General features: G+C 38.5%; 1 protein-coding gene across 6 annotated transcripts in view; it reads left to right on the top strand.

Annotated features, from left to right (window-relative positions):
* The window catches only part of PDE4D (phosphodiesterase 4D), a 648,504-nt gene extending 629,651 nt beyond the window's left edge, over nucleotides 1–18,853 (top strand). For 5 of the 6 annotated variants that reach the window (XM_034773681.1, XM_034773683.1, XM_034773682.1 and 2 more), the window contains 8 exons: nucleotides 5,442–5,614; nucleotides 6,116–6,214; nucleotides 6,305–6,469; nucleotides 8,219–8,318; nucleotides 12,164–12,318; nucleotides 12,688–12,810; nucleotides 13,357–13,539; nucleotides 14,217–18,853. In XM_034773681.1, the coding sequence (XP_034629572.1) occupies nucleotides 5,442–5,614; nucleotides 6,116–6,214; nucleotides 6,305–6,469; nucleotides 8,219–8,318; nucleotides 12,164–12,318; nucleotides 12,688–12,810; nucleotides 13,357–13,539; nucleotides 14,217–14,630 (1,412 nt within the window). In that variant the 3' untranslated portion in view covers nucleotides 14,631–18,853. The remainder of the gene's footprint in view (nucleotides 1–5,441; nucleotides 5,615–6,115; nucleotides 6,215–6,304; nucleotides 6,470–8,218; nucleotides 8,319–12,163; nucleotides 12,319–12,687; nucleotides 12,811–13,356; nucleotides 13,540–14,216) is intronic. The other variant, XM_034773684.1, reaches the window with a different exon arrangement.
* The last annotated feature ends 1,414 nt before the right edge of the window (nucleotides 18,854–20,267 follow it).

Genomic DNA, 20,267 nt, shown 5'->3' with positions numbered 1-20,267 from the left:
ATTTCATAAACTACATTGTTTAGTATTTGGACAGAGAGATCATTATAAATTGATAAAATGAGCTCTCTGCATAAATTGTTGCATATATACATTTTGTGTTGCTGTTTTGCTCAGAAAGTTGTTGAGTAGTGTAGCAAAGTGTTCTGGTTAAAGACCTATTCCTATGTATTCCCATGAACTGTTATAGTTAACATGAAATAATCTTGCCTATTACCAACATAATTGAGGAGGGATTAGTATAGTGAATTGTTTGATAGATTTAAAGATTTAATCCTTGCACCCAGTTCTAATTTTGCCCAGTACAGAAGTTATATGGTTATACTATAAAGGCATCTTGATCTGATGAAAGTACACAGCTAAAAATAATCTCATTGAATCTCTCAGCACATGGTTGTGGTGCATTGGCATTCCCCATCTGCGGATAGAGCGGGTGATAAAGATGACTGAGTCAACATCTGAACAGATTTCTGCTAGGAGAATAACTTCAGCCAAGGAACTTGTGGTGGGGAGGGCTTGGTAACCATGACATTGTATTAGCAGGTATGAAGATAATAATGGAACAGTCCTCTCAAGTCCCACCTGTGTGATTTTGTAAAGAAAAAAGATGTATTGCTATTTTTAAATAAATAAAAACAATATTCTATATTTGTGTATATTGAAGATAGATATAGAACATGCTAATTTAAACATGGCTTGAAGACACGCACACACTTAGCCTATTTAAGATTGTGAATATAGGTAGGGACACATGGGTATGTCTAGATTAGGATTAAATGGCATTAAAATATATGTTAAAATATAGCATGAATATGTGTGTGTGTTTAAACAAATTTTATCCAAATCTACAATACCCTCAATGAATTGGTTAAAATGGTGTCCATTTAATTTATTCACTGTTTTAGTAGAATGCCCAGATTCACCTTCACAGTAAAGTTTACCTGCTTGTGTGAGAAGTGAAACTCTATTGTACAGTTTCAGGAATATTTAGAAGCTCAGGATAAGGCTGCCTGAGGAGATGACCCACTTAGAAGGTGCCTCTCACATCCTCTGACTGAAAAGACTGAGCTATCAGCATCTTTGCATGTTTTCACGTGAAAAATTAAGAGTCATTTTGACAGGAATAAAAAATGCAGCTGTCAGCCTTTCACATGTGACCTGCATCTTTCAAGCAGAATAAGCTCTGGAGAGACAAACACTTAGAATCTACTGAGAATTAATATTGTCTTTCTGTGGTTGGCATGCAAATAAAAAACAATATATTAATAAATAAAAGAAATGCAAATGTAAGGGGTTGCAACACGACTATCTCAGTTACAGAACTCTCCTTAAATGTATTATAAGAAGAACATGCATATAAATATATAGATTCAGAACAACGATGTGTGGAAGGAAAATGTTCTTACAGAAAATTTAAATGAATTTATGTCTTGTTAACCAAATTCTGCATTTCCCCCTTTATTTCTTTAATACTCAACCCATCTGCTGTACATTTTAAAGACCTACTAACATTTGAAAGCTAGGAACATTTAGTGAGAAAGATAGGGTTTTACTGTTTTGCTTTGAAATATAGGCGCTGCACTCCTAATCAGCGACACATGCCTTAAATATATATATATATATATATATTTTCTCTTGGTAGAGAATCAAGGCTCCTACAGTGTATATTCATACATAAACAGTGTGATTAACCAGTTCTCTTCTAGACAGATAATGTAATGGAACCTAGCAACCAGTATAAAATAATCTGCTGTAAAAACCATATCAATATGGGAAATTATCTTATTTTAAACATACAAAAGGTGATCAGTACTCATAGCATTAGCTGCCCATATTTAACAAAACATGAGGAAATCCCATGGAATTCCATGGCAGATCTCAAATCTTTCAGACAGACACTTTCTTTCACTTGAGTTAATCTGACAACTCAGTTTATAATCCTCACCGTTGATGGATCTAAACTTTGTGCATATGACCGAAACCATAAACATCAAGGTATGCACACGAGTCACTGCTCTTCATCTGTTGTCTCTTTTCACCAGTCAAGAACTCTCCTCCTCCTCTGCTTTTCTAATTGGTCAGAGAGTGGGATGGGGAGAGGGAATTATGCTGCAGGCTAAAAACTTGGTGACATTTTTACATTCTCTTCTTTGCTGTGATTTGTTCGGAATTCTCTGCATTTTCCAGTGGTTGCAAACTCCTGAAAGATAGACAATAAAAACTGAAGGAGCAAACACAGTAATCCAGAAATGCCACTGCATTCCCTATGCAGTTTCACTCTGTCCATTAAAGATGACCAGCACAGGAGGGGAAAAGATGTTTGTACTTTTTTTATTTTTAGGATATATATGTAAACATATAGAAGGTCAAAAGGCATGTTGGCTTGTTTAGAAGTGTATTTTTAATTATTTTCCCTGATAATTTTTATGTTAGAAATATCAGTCCTTGACTTTCCTGGTTTTGCTGGAGGACTCCTTGAAGGACTGGAGAACACATGGTGGTATTACATCACAAAAGATAAGCTTGAGAAATTGAGAAGGAAACATTTTAAATCAAACTGTTTAAAACTCTTTGCTTAGTTGTTGTTTTTTGTTCATTTGGTTTGGTTTTTGGGCGGGTTATTTGTTTTGTTTAAAAATTAGGAGAAAAGCCCTCTATTGCAGTATATTTCACATGCACGCACGCTGTCTCTTCAGTGGAGGGGTGAAAGAGCATATTCTTCAGTTCACCAGTCCTCCATCAAAAACAGGAAAGATCGGGACTTGCTAGCCCTCTTATTTCTAAGGTTAGAAAAAAATAAAAATGCTTTTTAAAATATTTTCATGCCTCCTTTTATATATCATAAGGAAGCAAAAAGGGCAAAACCACTTTTTTCTCTCCATTGCAGGCCACCTTGCAGGCCACTCAGGCTAACTTCAAAACCTTTAACATTCAAGAATATTCCATTGTTTCATAGCACAAAAGAAAGGGCTTTTTAAATGTGGGGGAGGAAGTTCAGAGACTACTTAATTAAATTTGTACATATGGGAAAAAATACATTTAATATTTAACTCTTCCAGACTTCGTTGCTTTCCATCTGCTTGAAACAAGATAAAAACAGTTCAGGAGAACCTTTTCCAAATGACTTGCATGGAATGAAATCCAGACTCAAAGGGTATGTCTACACTGCAATAAAAATCCTATGGCACTGAGTCTCAGAACCAGGGTCAGCTGATTCAGGCTCTCGGGTCTCGAGCTGAGGGGCTAACAATAGTTGTGTATAGGGGCAGCTCTATGTATTTTGCCGCCCCAAGCACGGCAGTGAGGCAGCCTTTGGCGGCATGCCTGCTGGAGGTCCGCTGGTAACGTGGATTCGGTGGCATGCCTGCGGGCGGTCCTTTGGTCCCACGCCTTCGGCGTAACCGCCATTGAATTGCTGCCGAAACCAAGGGACCAGTGGACCTCCCGCAGGCATGCCACCAAAGGCAGCCTGACTGCCGCCCTCAGGGCAACTGGCAGGCTGCCCCCCGCGGCTTGCCGCCCCAGGCACACGCTTGGTGCCTGGAGCCACCCCTGGTTGTGTAGATGTTTGGGCTTGGCTGGAGCCTGGGCTCTGAGACCCACTCCCTCATAGAGTCTCAAAACCCAGGCTCCAGCCCAAATATCTCCGCAGTTTTATAGCCCTGCAACCCACGTCCTGCAAGCCTGAGTAAGCTGACCTGGGAGCGCTGAAGCCGTGCCACAGGTCTTCTATTGCAGTGTACCCTTTGGGGCTTATTCTCATTTACATGAAGGTCACTTTTCACTAGTCTGGAAGTGTAAAGGGGGCCTTAAAGTGTATCTAAGTGTAATTTACCCTAACTTTAAACCCCTTTAAACTTTACACTGCCAGATCAACATAAAGTAACCATCTGTAAATGAGAAGCAGGCCCTATGTATCTGGATCTTTGAGCTTTCCTTTTGGAAGTGTTTCTGCACATTTGAAGTGTGGTCATTGTCAGAAAAGTGACTGTAAAAATGGCACCTTCTTACTTGACACATCTCCTTCCTTTGCATCTTCAAGTCACATCTTCATATCTGACAAAAACAAGTTTGCACTTTGGTTAACGCAATAGAGTAATTCATCCGAGAACAACAAACTTCACTCTTTTGTACTTCACAGGCCATGAGCAAACTTGCAAGTTAAGTCCTGATTACAGATATCTTTATTACTGGTAATGATGTAAGCACCAGAAAGAACAGCTTGATTTTCAGATCCCAGTTTGAACTTCCATGTATGGCACTTTTTTAAGAAATAAAATCTATTGCATCATAAGTTAAGTAAGTAATTTCCCACAGTTAGAAACAGAAGAAATATGATTCCTCACAATGTTATTTTTACAAAGTCACCCTTCAGAATATAACAACACTTCAGACAACAGACATTTCCAAAACTAAAGTGTGAACCAAAGAAAAAACAATCAGTATTTTGACAAGGGCTTGAAAAATATTGTAATTTTCTTGGGCTGTGCACATAAGGATGAGAGATGGTAATGTTTTAGCCTGAAGCCAGTATTTAAGAGTACAATCTATCAATGTTCTTCTTGCCATAATCAGCTCAAGCTATTTTTTGTATTTATGTTATATAACTTCTAGAGCTGGTCAGAAATTTTCTGGAATAGGATGTTTTTTCTCTCAGAAAATGCCAGTTTGTTGAAATTTTGTATTCCTGCAGAAATGTTCTTTGAGAACACATTGGTTATAATGAAATTTTAACAGAAACCAGACAGATTTTGGTTGGTCCTGCCTGCTTGGTTTCCTGCCAGCTTGCCCTGCTAGTTCCTTGGCAGCCTGCTAGTGCTTGCAACCGCCTTTCCAGAATACCTGGCTCCAGGGCAGCCTGCCACACTGACTGCCTCGGAGTGGGAGCTACCAGGACTTTCAGACTCTGGCAGTTCAGAAACCCTGGGAGGCCTGACTCCCTGCCTGCTGTTTCCAGAAGTTTGAAACAAAATTTTGGAGTTTGCATTCTAAAGGAAATACCTAAATTCATTTTTTCATTCTGATTCTGAACTTTTTTATTATTATTATTTTGGAATGTCCCATGGAATGCAATTCCAGTTTCTGGCCAGGTCTACTACTTTCTTTTTATGGAAAGGATTACCTCCCTATACATTGTTGGGTGAGGGGGGATGATGCAGCCACAAACTACCCTCAAAGTCTATTCAGAAATAATGAAACAACCTTTGGAGTAGTGCAGTGATTCATACAGTTGAACTTCGTTTCTTATTCAGTTTTTGTTGTTTTTAATTTCTGATCATTATTGGTGATAGTCTCCACGTTTAGCTTTAAAAAGACAGAATGATAATGGAAGGGTTATAGTGAACACAAAAACAGTCTTAACCCCTAAGATCGACAAAAAATATATAATTTTAGTAAGTATGGAAAATGCCCTTCAGTTATTTTTTTTCTCCCTTTCTTCAAAGACAAACAACATGAAGTGGAAATCCCTTCTCCAACACAGAAAGAGAAAGAGAAAAAGAAGAGGCCTATGTCCCAGATCAGTGGAGTGAAAAAACTGATGCACAGCTCTAGTTTAACTAATTCCAGTATCCCCAAATTCGGTGTTAAAACCGAACAAGAAGATGTTCTTGCCAAGGTAAGGAAGATTTAACCTGTTCTCTACCAAGACCTTAGAAACTTACCATGCAGTTTAATGAAGTTTTGAGGTTGTCAGACAGACGTCAGTGTGTTATCCCATACTCTTTCCACACCCTTTGATTTCAAGGGCTAAGTCAGATTCTGATCTCACTTAGGCAAGTATAAATCAGGAACACTGAAAAAATGATGTGAGTGTATAGTAAACTTCTGTTCCAACAGGAGCATAGTGGGAATTTTTTTCTATCTGAGAAGTACATAATGTAAAATAAACCAGCATTGTATGTGTATTAATAAGGTTCTTATGCATAAATTATCAGCAAAATAAAAAGCAAACTTTCATTTGAGCACTGTCAGAGGGTTTAGTATATTATTTTCACAATGGTTCAACCAATTTGTTAGCTTGAATCTTCATGACTGCTGTTGAAGCTATTTCAAACAAAAAATAATTGGAAAATTAAGTATTTGATTTAAGAGTTTCTTTTGCTTAATTTCATTCTAGGAACTAGAAGATGTGAACAAATGGGGCCTGCATGTTTTCAAAATAGCAGAACTATCTGGAAACCGACCTCTGACAGTCGTCATGAATACTATTTTCCAGGTAGGAAAGATGGAAGCAGCACTAGTGCTCTTTATTCAGCAATTGTTATGTTTCTTATAAACTTAATTGTTTTCCTCTTCCTTCCTCCAGGAACGGGATTTGTTAAAAACATTTAAAATTCCAGTAGACACTTTAATAACTTACTTGATGACCCTAGAGGACCATTACCATGCAGATGTGGCATATCACAACAACATACATGCTGCAGATGTCGTTCAGTCTACCCACGTACTGCTATCAACCCCAGCTTTGGAGGTAAATCCACATATCCATGGAAGAGGGAAAAGGGAAACACACACATGCAAAATATCAAAAACTCTTCTAAGCTAAATGTAAATCATCCCAGTGTCTGTAAGACGGTGTGTTTCTTGTAATATAGTTTCATAAGACTTTGTCTTCTCAGGGAATTTAGTGAGGACTCAAGTTTATTTACTTGGTTTTGTCCAGTGACTAGTGCTAAATCAACCACATTCTGTTGGTAATGTGGTAACCTGTTTTCACCACCTACTTTTAACTACAGGTCATGTCCTGTCATTTCCCATGTGGAGTTCTCATTGAAACCAATGGGAATTATACAGAAAAGGCGATGACAGGATGTGTTTCACTAAGTAATATAATAGGGTGTTTTTGTTTTTTTCACTGATACATTTTCTGTCCACAAGGCTACATTTATATTTTTCTGCTTCTCTAAACTGAATTTCTCTAACATTCGCTTCAATGTAATATTCAGTACTCAGGCAGTGTTAAACCCATATTAGATCTTTAATGGGTTGTCTTATTTTGTTAAAAAAAAACTTGAAATCCAGACTTTTTTAAATGAATCCTCTTTATATGAGCTGTTTAAAAGAGAGCTTAAGTCTCTGAGGTGAAAGGAAGCTAGAGAAATGTTGGAATCTCTCTCCTCTTTTATTATTAAGACTGTGATTAAGCCTAACTTACATCTTACTTTGAAACTCCAGTCATTCAAAAGGATTTGCATCCACTTAGACCAGGTTTCCATTTTAGCCCTCTGGCTCTTTGGTGCTGAATGCCTCCTCCCTCCCTCGCCTTCCCCTTGAAGTGGATGAACAGGGAGAGCTCTAGAGATCTCTGAGAGGTCTGTTGGCTCCTAAAGGAATCAGTCCTCTTGGAGATTTCCCTCATGGCAGGCAGGAGGTTCAGCTTCTGTTCATAAATGGAGCTGCATTACCACTCGCTCCAGTGGGCAGCCAAACTGATTGTCAGTAGCATTACTTAATCTGTTGAGTCAGCTATCCTTCAGAGTCTGTGTTCAGCACAGTGTTTGAGCCAGTAAAATACTAATATCCCCCTAGATACTGTTATTGACTAGTTTATTTTCATAATGGCTTCTAAAAGGAGAATCAGTACATTGTAGGATGTATACCTTGCAGCTTACAGATATACTGTAATAAATCATAACCATTCTCTCTTAATATAATTTAGGAGGCATGCTCCTTTTTAACGTAACCAATACATATTATATGTTGATAATGTAATATAAGAATGCTTAATGCAACATAAATATACTACCTGGGGTAACACCACAGTGTATAATAATTAGTTAGGCCAAAATTTTCAGACTTGGGTAGGTGCTAAGATTTAGGCACCTATTTATATTTAGTGATCTAAATACAAATGACCTTATTTATGGAGAGATGCTGAAAAACCCACAATTGTCTGGTTCTGTTGAATTCAGTGGTGCTTTCAGTGCTCAAGACATCTAAAAAACAGGCACTTTTATGTAAGTGTCTGTCGATACCCAAATTTGAAATGTCTTGTATATGTCAAGGACTATTTTCCAAAACTTTGTGTGGATTATATTTAAATAACTTTTTGAAGTTCCTATTATATTTAAACTATGTTGAAAGATGTTTTTCTTTGTTTGTTGTTTTTATTTTTTGAAATATGAATTTTGAAGGAGAAAAAAAATCAGTGCATTATCCTTTTACTGAAAAGGCAGTTTCCTTGGTTAGTAATTGTTGTTTCTATTGTATGGTTTTTCAGGCAGTGTTCACTGATCTGGAGATTCTTGCAGCAATTTTTGCCAGTGCAATACATGATGTTGATCACCCTGGGGTTTCAAACCAATTTCTTATCAACACAAGTAAGTGAGGGTTTGTTTGTTTGGTTTTTTGTAATATTTACAGTTTCTACTTGGTATCCTGTAAGATATGTGCATAGAAAATGAGAAGCACAAGCTTTTCCACTTCATACCCTTCTCTTACCTTTTCTTAGAATACACACATGTTTGTATTTTAATCTGATAGTCATTTTGCAAGTAATTTAACCCTAGACATAATCTTCCCATTGCACTAAATACTCAAAGGGGGCAGGAGTTACTAGGTGGCTGAACTTTAGCACTGTCACCCACTAGGGGCAGAATGGTAGTTCTTCTCCTGAAATAAAGTGGAAGTTATGTAAGGTTTCCATTAAATAAGAAAAAAATGGGTAAGAGCAGAATAGAAGATTAATGGAAATAAAATATAAAGAAATGAAAAAAAGAAAGAAAACGGTTAATATGAGTAGGGTCAGCCGTAGGTTTGTGGGCTCTTTGCAAAATAGCATGTGCAGGACCCATTCCTCTCTGTAGATATCTGTGATAATTTCCTAGCTTCTGCGTATTCATGGCATACATGACTGCCTCCTGCCTGCAAAGTCCCTTAGGCTGTGGTAAAGCCTCTCCCCCTATTTCTGAGGCTCCCCAGCCTCTAGTGATAGCCCCCTATATGAACAAAGAAGCAGGGAGAGGTGGAGCAGCCTAACACCACCTCTGAATGTGAAGTCCAGTGTACCAGTAACATATTCTGCATTGCTCTGGTCTGTACTGCGGCATTACGAGAATCCTCCTACCTTTCTACCAAATATGAGCATGACTTCTAATTTTTTAAGGGCTAGATCGTGATATCTCTATTGAATAGCCCCTAACTCTATGTGTAACCCCATTGATTTGAATGGGACTATTTGTGGAGTAAGATATTATACAACATGCATCCGGTAGCACAGTCTGGATCAATATAAGTTACTTTATACAATATTATTGCTTTTGCCATCCCAACTGAATTTCCTTTTCCAGTAGCTCACCAGAAATATCAACGTTGAAATTACATTGAGGGTCTGAGAAAGCAAGGGGGGAAAAATCAAGAAAATGTAATCATGTCTGTGGGTGCATCTTTAACCTATCTACATACATGTTAGTAGATAATGTAGGTAATTTCTGCATTGACTGACTCTGTTGCACCACTTCTACAATGCCATGACCCAGCAGTCTGTGGGAGAGTGTTCCAGCTTTGACTTTTTTGCTGTTATAGGTTCAAATCAGACCCTGAACATTATTTGAGTTTATTTTTATGTGCTTTAATGGCCTGCAGGCTACCCTATAGTGAAATGCAAATTGGTGACTCAACCACAAGGAGGAGGATTGGAGATGTCACCAGAGTTTCAAAGCTATATTGATAGCAAGTGCACTTCAACAGCGCAACATAGGAACAGATTGAACCAGGCTTAGTGCGCAAAAAAGCACTTAATATTAAATCTCCCAAGATGTAAATAAACCATTTCATGGGTACATTCAATGATAACACACTATTATGAGGGCATGGAACTGCTATAGAATGAGAAGAATTTAGTTTACTTCTGGGTAAACCGTTCAAATCCAGACCAAGTTATTCAGTGACTTATAAGAAATGAGACAATCATTTTAGTCCAGTCACTGCTGGACAAGCTTCCACATTACATTTGGCACTAATTGGCACACTTGTTGGCAGGCTAAAGAGAGGCCAAGGATTTCAGGGCAATGGAGACTGCACAACACTGTCTCTCCCCCCAGGATAGTGTTCCCTACCAGTTAGGTTGGAGGTGCATTGCCATGGCACCGTAGAGAAGTCTGTACTGTCACTATGTGTGTTTTATTTACTCTGTGGATAAACAGAAAATGCCAGTCTCCAAAAACGCTCTCACTGGAGCTCTTTTTACAAGTATTAAATTCAGTGGGGACTCAGACTTTAAAAGGATTAGAGAAAAACAGTAGAAAATACATCGCCATCTTTGGGGACAAAGACAGTTCCCCAAACAGAGGAACAGTTCATCTAATAGTATATATTCTGATTTCTGGCACCCAAGATGTCTGCCACTGACCAGGAGGGATGTGGCTAGGGCACTGAGAGGAGAGACAGACTCTCTGCACCCCCTGACCAGCTTCTTTGGCAAAGGTCCTTTGTAGCTGTGGGAATTAAGGTGCTCCCCCTCAATCGTAACCCCTGAGGGAGAGCAACTATATAAAGCCATACAGTTTTCTTCAATCTTTTCTCACAAACATACCGGGAGCCGCTAACAAGATTGTTATATCGAATAACGTGGGTACTTTCCCCTTCTTCCACAGCAATTACAAATGTTAACAAAATCAAACCACCCACAGGGCCTCAACCTTTCTGAGTAACAGTAGTGTTGAGCACTCCTTACAGCCTTGGCCTCCAGAAAGGCTGATTTTTCTACAATTTTCCACGTTCCTTCTTGGAAAAATAGCAAATAAACACGCTTACAGAATTTTCTGTGAAAGATGAAAGGGCTGTTGGTTGACAAACAAGGTCTCTTTCTTCTCTGCTATTATGGCTTTTCTGCCTTCAAGGCAAAGAAAGGTAGAGGAAGGATTTCCTGAATCACAAGATTCACGTGTTCAGTACAGGAGAGTGAGACAGCAGGAGAATACATAATGAGGCTCCTGAAATCTGAACACAAGAGCCTTCATGTGCAACCCCATTGAGCTGAAGGGATTTTAGACTATAGTGTCTACAAAAGAAGATAACGAGGAGAAAGAGTAGAATAGACTGATGCACAGCTAGATTTAGGATACAGAAACTGTAATAAACAGAAATTAATGTCAATAAATGACAAGTGTGATTGCATACAAAGTATTCTTTTTCAATAATGCAATCATTATAGGCCATATACTCAAAGGCATGTAAATGGTTGTGTGTATATAATCCAGCTGTGCTCCTGCGTAAATGGAATAAAATATGCTCTTCATTTTCAAAGTAGGCTGGTTAGTTGGCCTAAGTAGATGCATGCAGACTTTTGCGTATATCTAAGTACAAGTTGTTCCTGGATGTGCTAAGAGGGTACATGAGCCCCTTTATTTTCACTGCTGTATAGACCGAGTTAAGAATACTCACATTTGAAAAAGAAGCATCCTGTCACTACTAGTGAGTTGCATGCAATTCAGTTATTGGGCCAGGTCACTGCTTAGGGCTTTCAAACTATATGGTTCTCCCAAGAGAATATTGAGAAGCACCGCTGGTATTATCCTGTCACCCTCCTCCCAAAACATGCTGTTTTCATATACTAATGACCCCTTTACTCCTCAGAGTGCCTGAGATTGTTGAAATGCATACATTGAAAATTAAGCTGTTTGCTACATGCTTAAACCAGGGCAAATCCTTAGCTTTGTTTTTCTGGCTCTGAGTTGTAGGCAGATGCAAGTTAACTTTAATAATATTGTGTTAGAAGGTGTGAGTGCTGCACATGTGGGATGGGTTCTGAAAGTACTGATCTGATTCTTTATGCTTGTTCCCCGTACTTTGCCTCAGTTTGTTAGGGTTTTCTGGGGTTTTAAGTTTACTTCATCAGTTCCGATAGTCTCTGGGTTACACAAAGCTTGTTTCCTGTGCAAGCCAATACAGATAGTTAAAAAATAGAAGGAACAAAAGTGTATCTCTAAATTCTGTTAAAAATATTATGAACTCACTTTTCTGCGTTACCATCTCATGAGATTCCAAATGGTAAATCTAGGAAGGGGTTAGTTTGACCTGCAGCCTGCAGGGATGAAGAGAAGGACTGTTGTAAATATTAGAGTAATATGTGCTTTTCAGCTGTCTTGGGAATCTGAAAAATCAAAAAATAACCTGGAGGGAAACACAAGCTTTGTTAACATTCTGCCTCGTGACTGTCTTGCAGACTCTGAACTTGCCTTGATGTACAATGACTCATCGGTATTGGAGAACCATCATTTAGCTGTGGGTTTCAAGTTGCTACAGGAGGAGAATTGTGACATTTTCCAGAATCTGACCAAAAAACAAAGACAATCACTGAGGAAAATGGTCATTGACATTGTGAGTTACAGCTTGAATTTCCCACTTCTAATGCATTCAGATTCCATTAATAAAAGAAACCTTAGATAGATTTCTGGTACATTATATACACTCAGGCACATAATGCAGGCAATGCAGTGAAAATTGCATTAGGTATAAAGCATGTATGTTGGGTTTCTTTTGAGTTAAAACTAAAGGCTGGCACAACCAACAGCCTTTACGGCATGGGGAACCCTAGTTAGGAAAAAAAATTATATAGTCATATGTGTGGATCATGGTTCCCCCCATACCTCCCGTCAAAAAAACAACAACATAAACCTGTATCTCTTCATGATTTGGTGGCTGTCATTCAATCATTTTAGTTACTAATGCTTTGTGTTCGCCTTCAAGGTGCTTGCAACAGACATGTCTAAACATATGAATCTGTTGGCTGATTTGAAAACTATGGTTGAAACCAAGAAAGTGACAAGTTCTGGAGTTCTACTTCTTGATAACTATTCAGACAGAATTCAGGTAAGATTATCCATGCTGAAAAATAGTCACTAGCTTTCATTTACTAGGTTTGTCTCCCCAGTCCTATGTGGGTGTTCATCTCATTTAATTCTGTCCCCATTCTCACCTCATTACACTCTCCCTTTCCTTTCAAATGTGTTCATTAGCCGGAAGGGCCATATTTCCATTCAATATCACATTCTGTTGGGCATTGACCAGTTCTTTGGTTGAGCTTTGAGCTAGGAAACTACTTTTTCTGGGTTTAATTTGCTATGGCCTAACCTCTAAGCATCTTTGAACCTGATCAGCCTTGCACTTAAACATTTTCTACCTCTTAATATAGACAGAAGCTGTAGAAGTGAGATAATTTGTGGCTATTAATGGAAATGTGAAAAACACACATAGGCACATCCAGCTTTTGCTGTACAGAATAAATGCTGCGCTACCTGTATTTTCAAGATTCTGTTTCACAGCCACCAAATGTGTAAATGGAAAAAAGAGCCTTTTGTCTCTAGTGTTAATAACACAGGCGGTGCTCAGTAGATAATATATATTTGTCCATTTTAGGTTTTACAGAATATGGTACACTGTGCAGATCTAAGCAATCCAACCAAGCCACTCCAGCTCTACCGCCAGTGGACCGACAGAATAATGGAAGAGTTCTTTCGTCAGGGAGACCGGGAAAGAGAGAGGGGCATGGAGATAAGTCCCATGTGTGATAAGCACAATGCATCTGTAGAGAAATCACAGGTAATCCATTTGAATAAGTAATGAGATAACATGCCAATACATTCTAATTGATAAACTTGGATCTTAGTCACTTGATTTGTTTTATTTGCATGGGTTTCTGGATGTATGTTGTTGAATTTTTCCACATTAATTAATTCAGCTTTTAAGAGGAGTTGAGATTTCCTACCATTAAAAATAGCTGTGTGTGGGCCAAAGAGCTCCAGCATGGCACTGTTCTGTAATGTGGGACGTGCTATAAGGAGGAATACGATACATCTTTTCATTAAGCTTCCCTTTAATAGCATAATCATATGTAAAACAGCTGTTCAGCTCAAGAGATAAGAATAAGTTGTTGGGAATTAGATTTAAAAATAAACCCTTTCCAATATCCATCTCCCATTAATACAAAATAAAAAGCTACAGATTCAGCCTGGAGCACTGCAATCTGTTGAGAATGCTACAAAAGCCCATTTTCTACATAGAATAGCATGGCTTCTTTTCAGCCTTCTTAAAGATAGGGTATCCAGCACGCCTGTTTCTGACAATAGTATGCTCAGACATTGTACTGTGTTCTTCTGGGAAGGAATGAACATCAGGAGCCTCTATTATTTCTCTTTTGTTTTATAACCTATATGTGCATTTTTTCTTGGGAATAAGGTACTCATCCTAATTTTGTATTGTGACATTACTTGGAACAGGTGGGGTTTATAGACTACATTGTTCATCCTCTCTGGGAGACATGGGCAGATCTTGTTCACCCTGATGCCCAGGATATCTTGGATACCCTGGAGGACAATCGTGAATGGTACCAGAGCACAATCCCTCAGAGTCCTTCTCCTGCACCTGATGACCAGGAAGAGGGTCGGCAGGGCCAAACTGAAAAATTCCAGTTTGAACTAACGTTGGAGGAAGATGGTGAATCAGACACTGAAAAGGACAGTGGAAGTCAAGTGGAAGAAGACACCAGCTTCAGTGACTCCAAGACTCTTTGCACCCAGGACTCAGAATCCACTGAAATTCCTCTTGACGAGCAAGTAGGCGAAGAAGTGGAAGGGGAGGAGAGCCACCCAGAACCTTGCGTACTAGAGGAAGATCATTCTCCTGACACGTAACAGTGTGAAGACTCAGTTTCTTTCTCTCTCTCTCTCTTTTTTTTTTAATCAGAAAATGGTTTCCAAAGTGCATATCACATGCCACAACCATGGTCACACCTCACTGTCACCTGCCAGGACATTTGTTGATCAAAACTGACCTTAATTACTCAGTTTGGCACTCAGGAATATTGTAACCACAATTTCACCTCCATGGCATCAGAGAGCAAAGGGGAAAACATCCATGAACAGCATCTTAATAAGATCTCCATTTGGCAGATTAGATTGACGAAATCAGGTCTCTAAAGTGGTTTCAGAGGAATACAGCCTACCAGCAAAAGGCTGGTGTGCATTGGGTGTTTTGTTTTTATTTTACAAGCAAGGCATTGAGTAACATTCATCATCAGAGTTTTAAGAAAACAGCCAGAGAATGAACTGAGGTTCCTAATGGAAAACAAATGCACATGAATAATGGGACACAACATGAATCTGTTACCTGTAGGAAGATGAGCTGTGGAAATTGCATAATTTTCTAATTTCAAGTCTTCCTAATACATGACTGAAAAAAAATAAAGAAAGTGTCACCAAGTGGGTTACACTGACCTCTGCATTTTGTATTATATGTAAAACAGAGATCTTTTGTAGAGCTTACTTTTATTATTAAATGTATTGAGGTATTATATTTAAAGAAAAAAACACCTTCAGAACTTCATCTGCCGCTGGTTATTTTTTCCAAAGAGTAACTTGCAAGTTTTCAGTACAAATCTGTGCAACACTGGATAATACTTCTAGTTATCTAGTTATAGATTTTATTTTATTTTAGTTTTGCACGTTAGATTTTTATAGCATTGATTTGAGCTGTAAAAATCCATTGTTTTATATACCAATGACTTCCATGAAATATTTTTGTTTATGTTGCAGGAAACCCTTTTAATAGGATGGAATTCATTTTATGTTTCTTTTTATTATAATTTTTTCAGACAAACAACAGAAGTCTACTTTTGTCCTCACAGTGGAGCTGACCCTGCAACTCCACTCTTACTCCCACAGGTAGTCCCACTGAAACCAATGGGACCACTCAAGTCAGGAATTGCAGGAGTGGGCCCAGTATGAAAAAGTGATGAACCATCTTTTTATATAAACATAACACTTCTCTTTGCTTAATACAATTAGTTCCATTAGAATATCACTCTGAGGCTGAGAACTGAAGTTCACTAAATAAGAACAACCTATTTGCTGTGGCAAAAGAGTAGAATTTTTCCTATTTTGTCTCCCTTAAAACTTATTTTGTGTCAGCAGTTTGGGCAGTAATTTCTGTTTAGCTGGAGCACATGCTCACCTCAGAAGTACGTGTGTGTGTCTTTAAAAAATAACCTTTAGCATATTTTTCAGAACTCCTTTTCCTTGCATGAAGAGCCAGATCATAAGGTTTTTTTTTTTTAAAAAAACAAGTCAGTAATGCTTGGAAAGGTTTGGATTTCCCCCCACATTACTTCAGAATTTCAAAATGTTTCTCTTCCTATGTCCAAGTTGTGCTGAAAGGATTCTACTTTTAAATCTGGTCAGTACCTAAGCCTTCAGTAACTTGGAAGGAAAAAGAGGTTTTATAGAGTCATGCTTGTCATTATGCATTTCTACTGATAGGTCATGTGTAGTGGGAAGGAATTTATCTCCTATGGGTTGACTCTTTATTAAGACTAATTTTGATGAGTAAGATTGGGAATAGTTGCCTAGGAAAACAAATAGATTCCTTCTGTCACAAATTCTGATCAAATGACAAGGCATACGTGACTTTTTGACAAGATGAAATGGAAATGGCACTTATTTCCTTTGCTTGAGTTCAGTTGAACCAGTGAATGTATAGGAAATGAATAAGGGGTATACCAATTTCAGAGATCTAGGATACAAACCCATTTAAAAACTTTTGGATAATATTTTAGCTTTTAGTGCATTTTGCATTTTTCTATCTCCAGGTTGTAGGTTTACCTGCCTTTAGCCCCGAAAGGGCTTTATCTGAGAAGATACCAAAGGGGGAAAGTGAATGGAGAGATTTTGCCATGCTGAAAGGAGCTTCAGGCTCATTTCTTTCCCTCACCATCTCCCCCTGAGTCCCCACTCCCATCTAAAAATCCTTTCAATCCCCAAGAGTGCCTGGAATCTTAAACATGAAAAAAAAAGCAATATAAATTCCAAAAATCAATATGGACCTGAAAGGGTTTTACATCTGCACTAATTGAAAACAAACAGGCTTAAAGAAAATGCCACCATATTGTGAAATATACACCCATACACATGGACAATCAAATAATAGAAAAAGATCTGATTTCTTAGAGCCAGGGATCTAATGCACTGTACAATCTTTTTTTTTTTCTTTGCCAAAGTGTGCTTTAGCATTGCACACTGCTTTAAAAATAATACAATTTACAAGTGGCTTTACATGTTTCTAAATATTTTTGCCATAAGAAAGTGCAATGCGTTGGGTACTGAATGGAAAAAAAAGAAAAACCTGCATTTGCTTATAAGAGTACACTTTAGCTTGCAAGTTACTTTAGTCAGTAATGCTGTGTTTGTTATTTTTAATTGGGTTTTTTTGCATTATTGTTAAAAATTATGAGTGAATACAGGTAGAACAAATTGCATTCAAAAGGTTTTAAAAAAAAACTTGAATGAAATGGATTTTACAGAAAGCTTTGACAATTCTTTTAAAATGCATTATTTATTTTATTTTGTGCCATGCATTTTTCTCACCAAATGACCTTACCTGTAATACAGTCTTGTTTGTCTCTGTTTACAACCATGTATTTATTGTAATGTACATACTGTAATGTTAATTGTAAATTATCAGTTCTTATTATAACATCATCCTTGACAGGTTGGTGTTGCTATATTTGGAAACTCTTGGTGAGAGAATGAATATTATGTATACATACTCCTTGTACATTTTTTCTCCTGTAATATATTCTATGTCACCTTAGAGCTTGTTTATGGAAGATTTGAGAAAAACTATAAAATACATAAAGATATATAAATAAAAAAGCTGCAGGTCTTTGGTCCCAGGGCTGTGCCTTAACTTTGAACAATATTTTCTTCTGTTTTGCTGCATTTGAAAGTAAGGTAGTTATGGGGCTAGGGCTGGGCATTCCTACAATATTTTTAGTAGTTAATTAATTGGGTCACAGGCACAAGCTAGTATGTACAATACTACAACCTGTTTTCATTCATGGCCCCATTTGAAAGTCAAGCTTTTCTATACCTACAGTAGTGTAATTGCATTGTCTACCTGATGGTTTTCTTTCCACTTTTGAAGACTATAATCAGGGATTACTTCAGCCATTACCTGTTGTTCCCTTTTTGAAGTTAACACAATCATTTGAAACAGCACTGCACAAATGTGCGATACACATGGGACAGTTGTAATAACTCATTTGGCTCTTAGGGACATAGGAAAATGAATTAATCAGAATTCATGTGCATTATTATTTTGACAACTGTCCTTCATGTTCCTTCCTTATTTAGATGTACAGGAAGTACAGTACACCACTGTATAACCATAATCCATAGAGTAGGGCAAAAGACAACTTGAAATCTTGGAAATGTTTCCAACATTAATATTAGTGTTACAAGCAGCCAAAGCTTTCCTCTTTTGTAGATGTACCTAAGGCTTTTGTACACATGTGCCTAGTGTAGATGCACTAGGTGTAAAGGATGACTGTAACCCTTTAAATAACACTAGTATTAGTTTTGCAGAATTGGACTCTCCTAAGCATCCCTTGCCACTTAAACACCACAGTTGCTGTAGGCCAGTTAGGACTCCTGATAGCAATTAAGTTGCTAGTGTAAGATAGCTATTTCTTTTCCATTCCATTGATGCCCAGCCCTTGTAACATGTGACTGTTCAGTGAAAGGAGAGATTCTTTTTCAAGGAAAAACAGAGCCTCCTTTTTGACACAAACTGTAGATTTTAGCAGCCCTGGCCCAAAGGAATTTGATTGCTTTTGTTTTAAACAGTATAAAAGGGACACTATAATAACAGAAATCCTGAACAATTTTTGTTATTGTTTTAGTTTGGTTTTTCCTTTGGGTATGTCTTTAGACTGGCAACTTGTGTGAACATTGCAAATGATTAGTCTTTCAATGGTTTCTTAGCCTCTCTTACAGCCTATGGAGTAGTACTGTACATCGATACCTTCATATGAAATTTTTATATGCAATGGAAATAAAAGCATGGGTTGATTCTGCCTAGATCCTGTACTCGACTTTCTTTTGCAAATAAAGTTTATTGTACATAGTAAGTGCCATCAGTAACAACATATTTTAAGATACAAATGAATGCAATAAGAATTAGATTCGTACATTTCCAGGACCATATTATATACCGAATAACAAGAAGTAAATTAGGGGGGGTCAATTAAACAGAGAGGTTATCCCATCAAAGACAACATTCCATAAAAGATCTAATCCAGTAAGGTGCTAAACACTTCAAAAGATAGGGCTTGTTCTCGATTCCATTGAAAATAGTTGGAATTGCCACTGACTTCAGTGGAATTCGGAATGGATCCAGAGAAAGAAAGGGCTCATCTTAAAAAGATCTGAGAACACTTTGAGTTTCCTTAGTGGAGCTATAAATTGAGAGTTCCTCTAGTTAAATATTCACCAGACAACTCTTTGTCTAAATGGATAGTATCACAGTGGTTGTTAAAGTACTGATGAAAAACCAATGCTAACTTCACTAAGGAAGAAATTCATAGATTTCAAGGCTAGACAGGACCATTGTGATCAGCCAGTCTGACCGCCTGTATAACACAGGCCATGGAGCATCCCCAAAATAATGTCTAGAGCATAGTATGTAGGGAACAAGCCAATCTTAATTTAAAACTTGCCAGTAATGTAGAATCATCGCAACTCTTGGTAAATTGTTCCAATGGTTAATTACCCTTACTGTTAAAAAATGGATGCCTTATTTCCCGTCTGAATTTGTCTAGCTTCAGCTTCCAGCCTTGGCTTGTGTTACACCTTTTTGTGCTAGATTGAAGAACCAATTATCAAATATTTGTTCCTCAGGTAGGTACTTAAAAATTGTAATCAAGTCACCCCTTAACCTTCTCTTTACTAAACTAAATAGACTGTTTCTTGAGGCCAGAGAGGTCCCGTCCATAAGGCAGACCCGGGAAACCGCCCCAGGCCCCACTCTTTGGAGTGGCCCCACAGTTAAGAGGGACACGGGGGAAGGGCAAGGCAGCCTGGGAGTGCTCGTGGGGGGCTTGGTGGTGGCAGCAGCAGGGATCAGTCCTGAACCCCACACTCACTGGCCCGGCCATTTATTTCTTGCCCGCGGGCTCAGTCTCTGCAGTAGCAGCAGCAAGTGACCCAGCGCCAGCCCACTCTGCTCTGCCAGCTCCCAGCATCGCCTGCCACTGCAGGGTCCTAGTGCACCCCCAACCACTAGTGCCAGAGCAGGCTGACCTTTTCCAGTGGGACACTCCACCAGCACAGGGGGCCCCCTCACCCCAGCACAGGTGAGTGCCAGCCAGTAGTCTCCATCATCCCTCGCCCGTCACCCGGCACTGGTGTCCCCCCAGTGCCCCACACCTCCTCCTTCCACTGCCCTTTCTCCCCTCTCCCAGCACTGAGTGGGGTCCTCCAATGCCACCTCCAGGC

This window comes from Trachemys scripta, chromosome 6 (assembly GCF_013100865.1).
Source record: "Trachemys scripta elegans isolate TJP31775 chromosome 6, CAS_Tse_1.0, whole genome shotgun sequence".
NCBI lineage: Eukaryota > Metazoa > Chordata > Testudines > Emydidae > Trachemys > Trachemys scripta.
The sequence above is the reverse complement of the archived record's forward strand: the minus strand, read 5'-3'. Positions and strand labels throughout refer to the sequence as shown.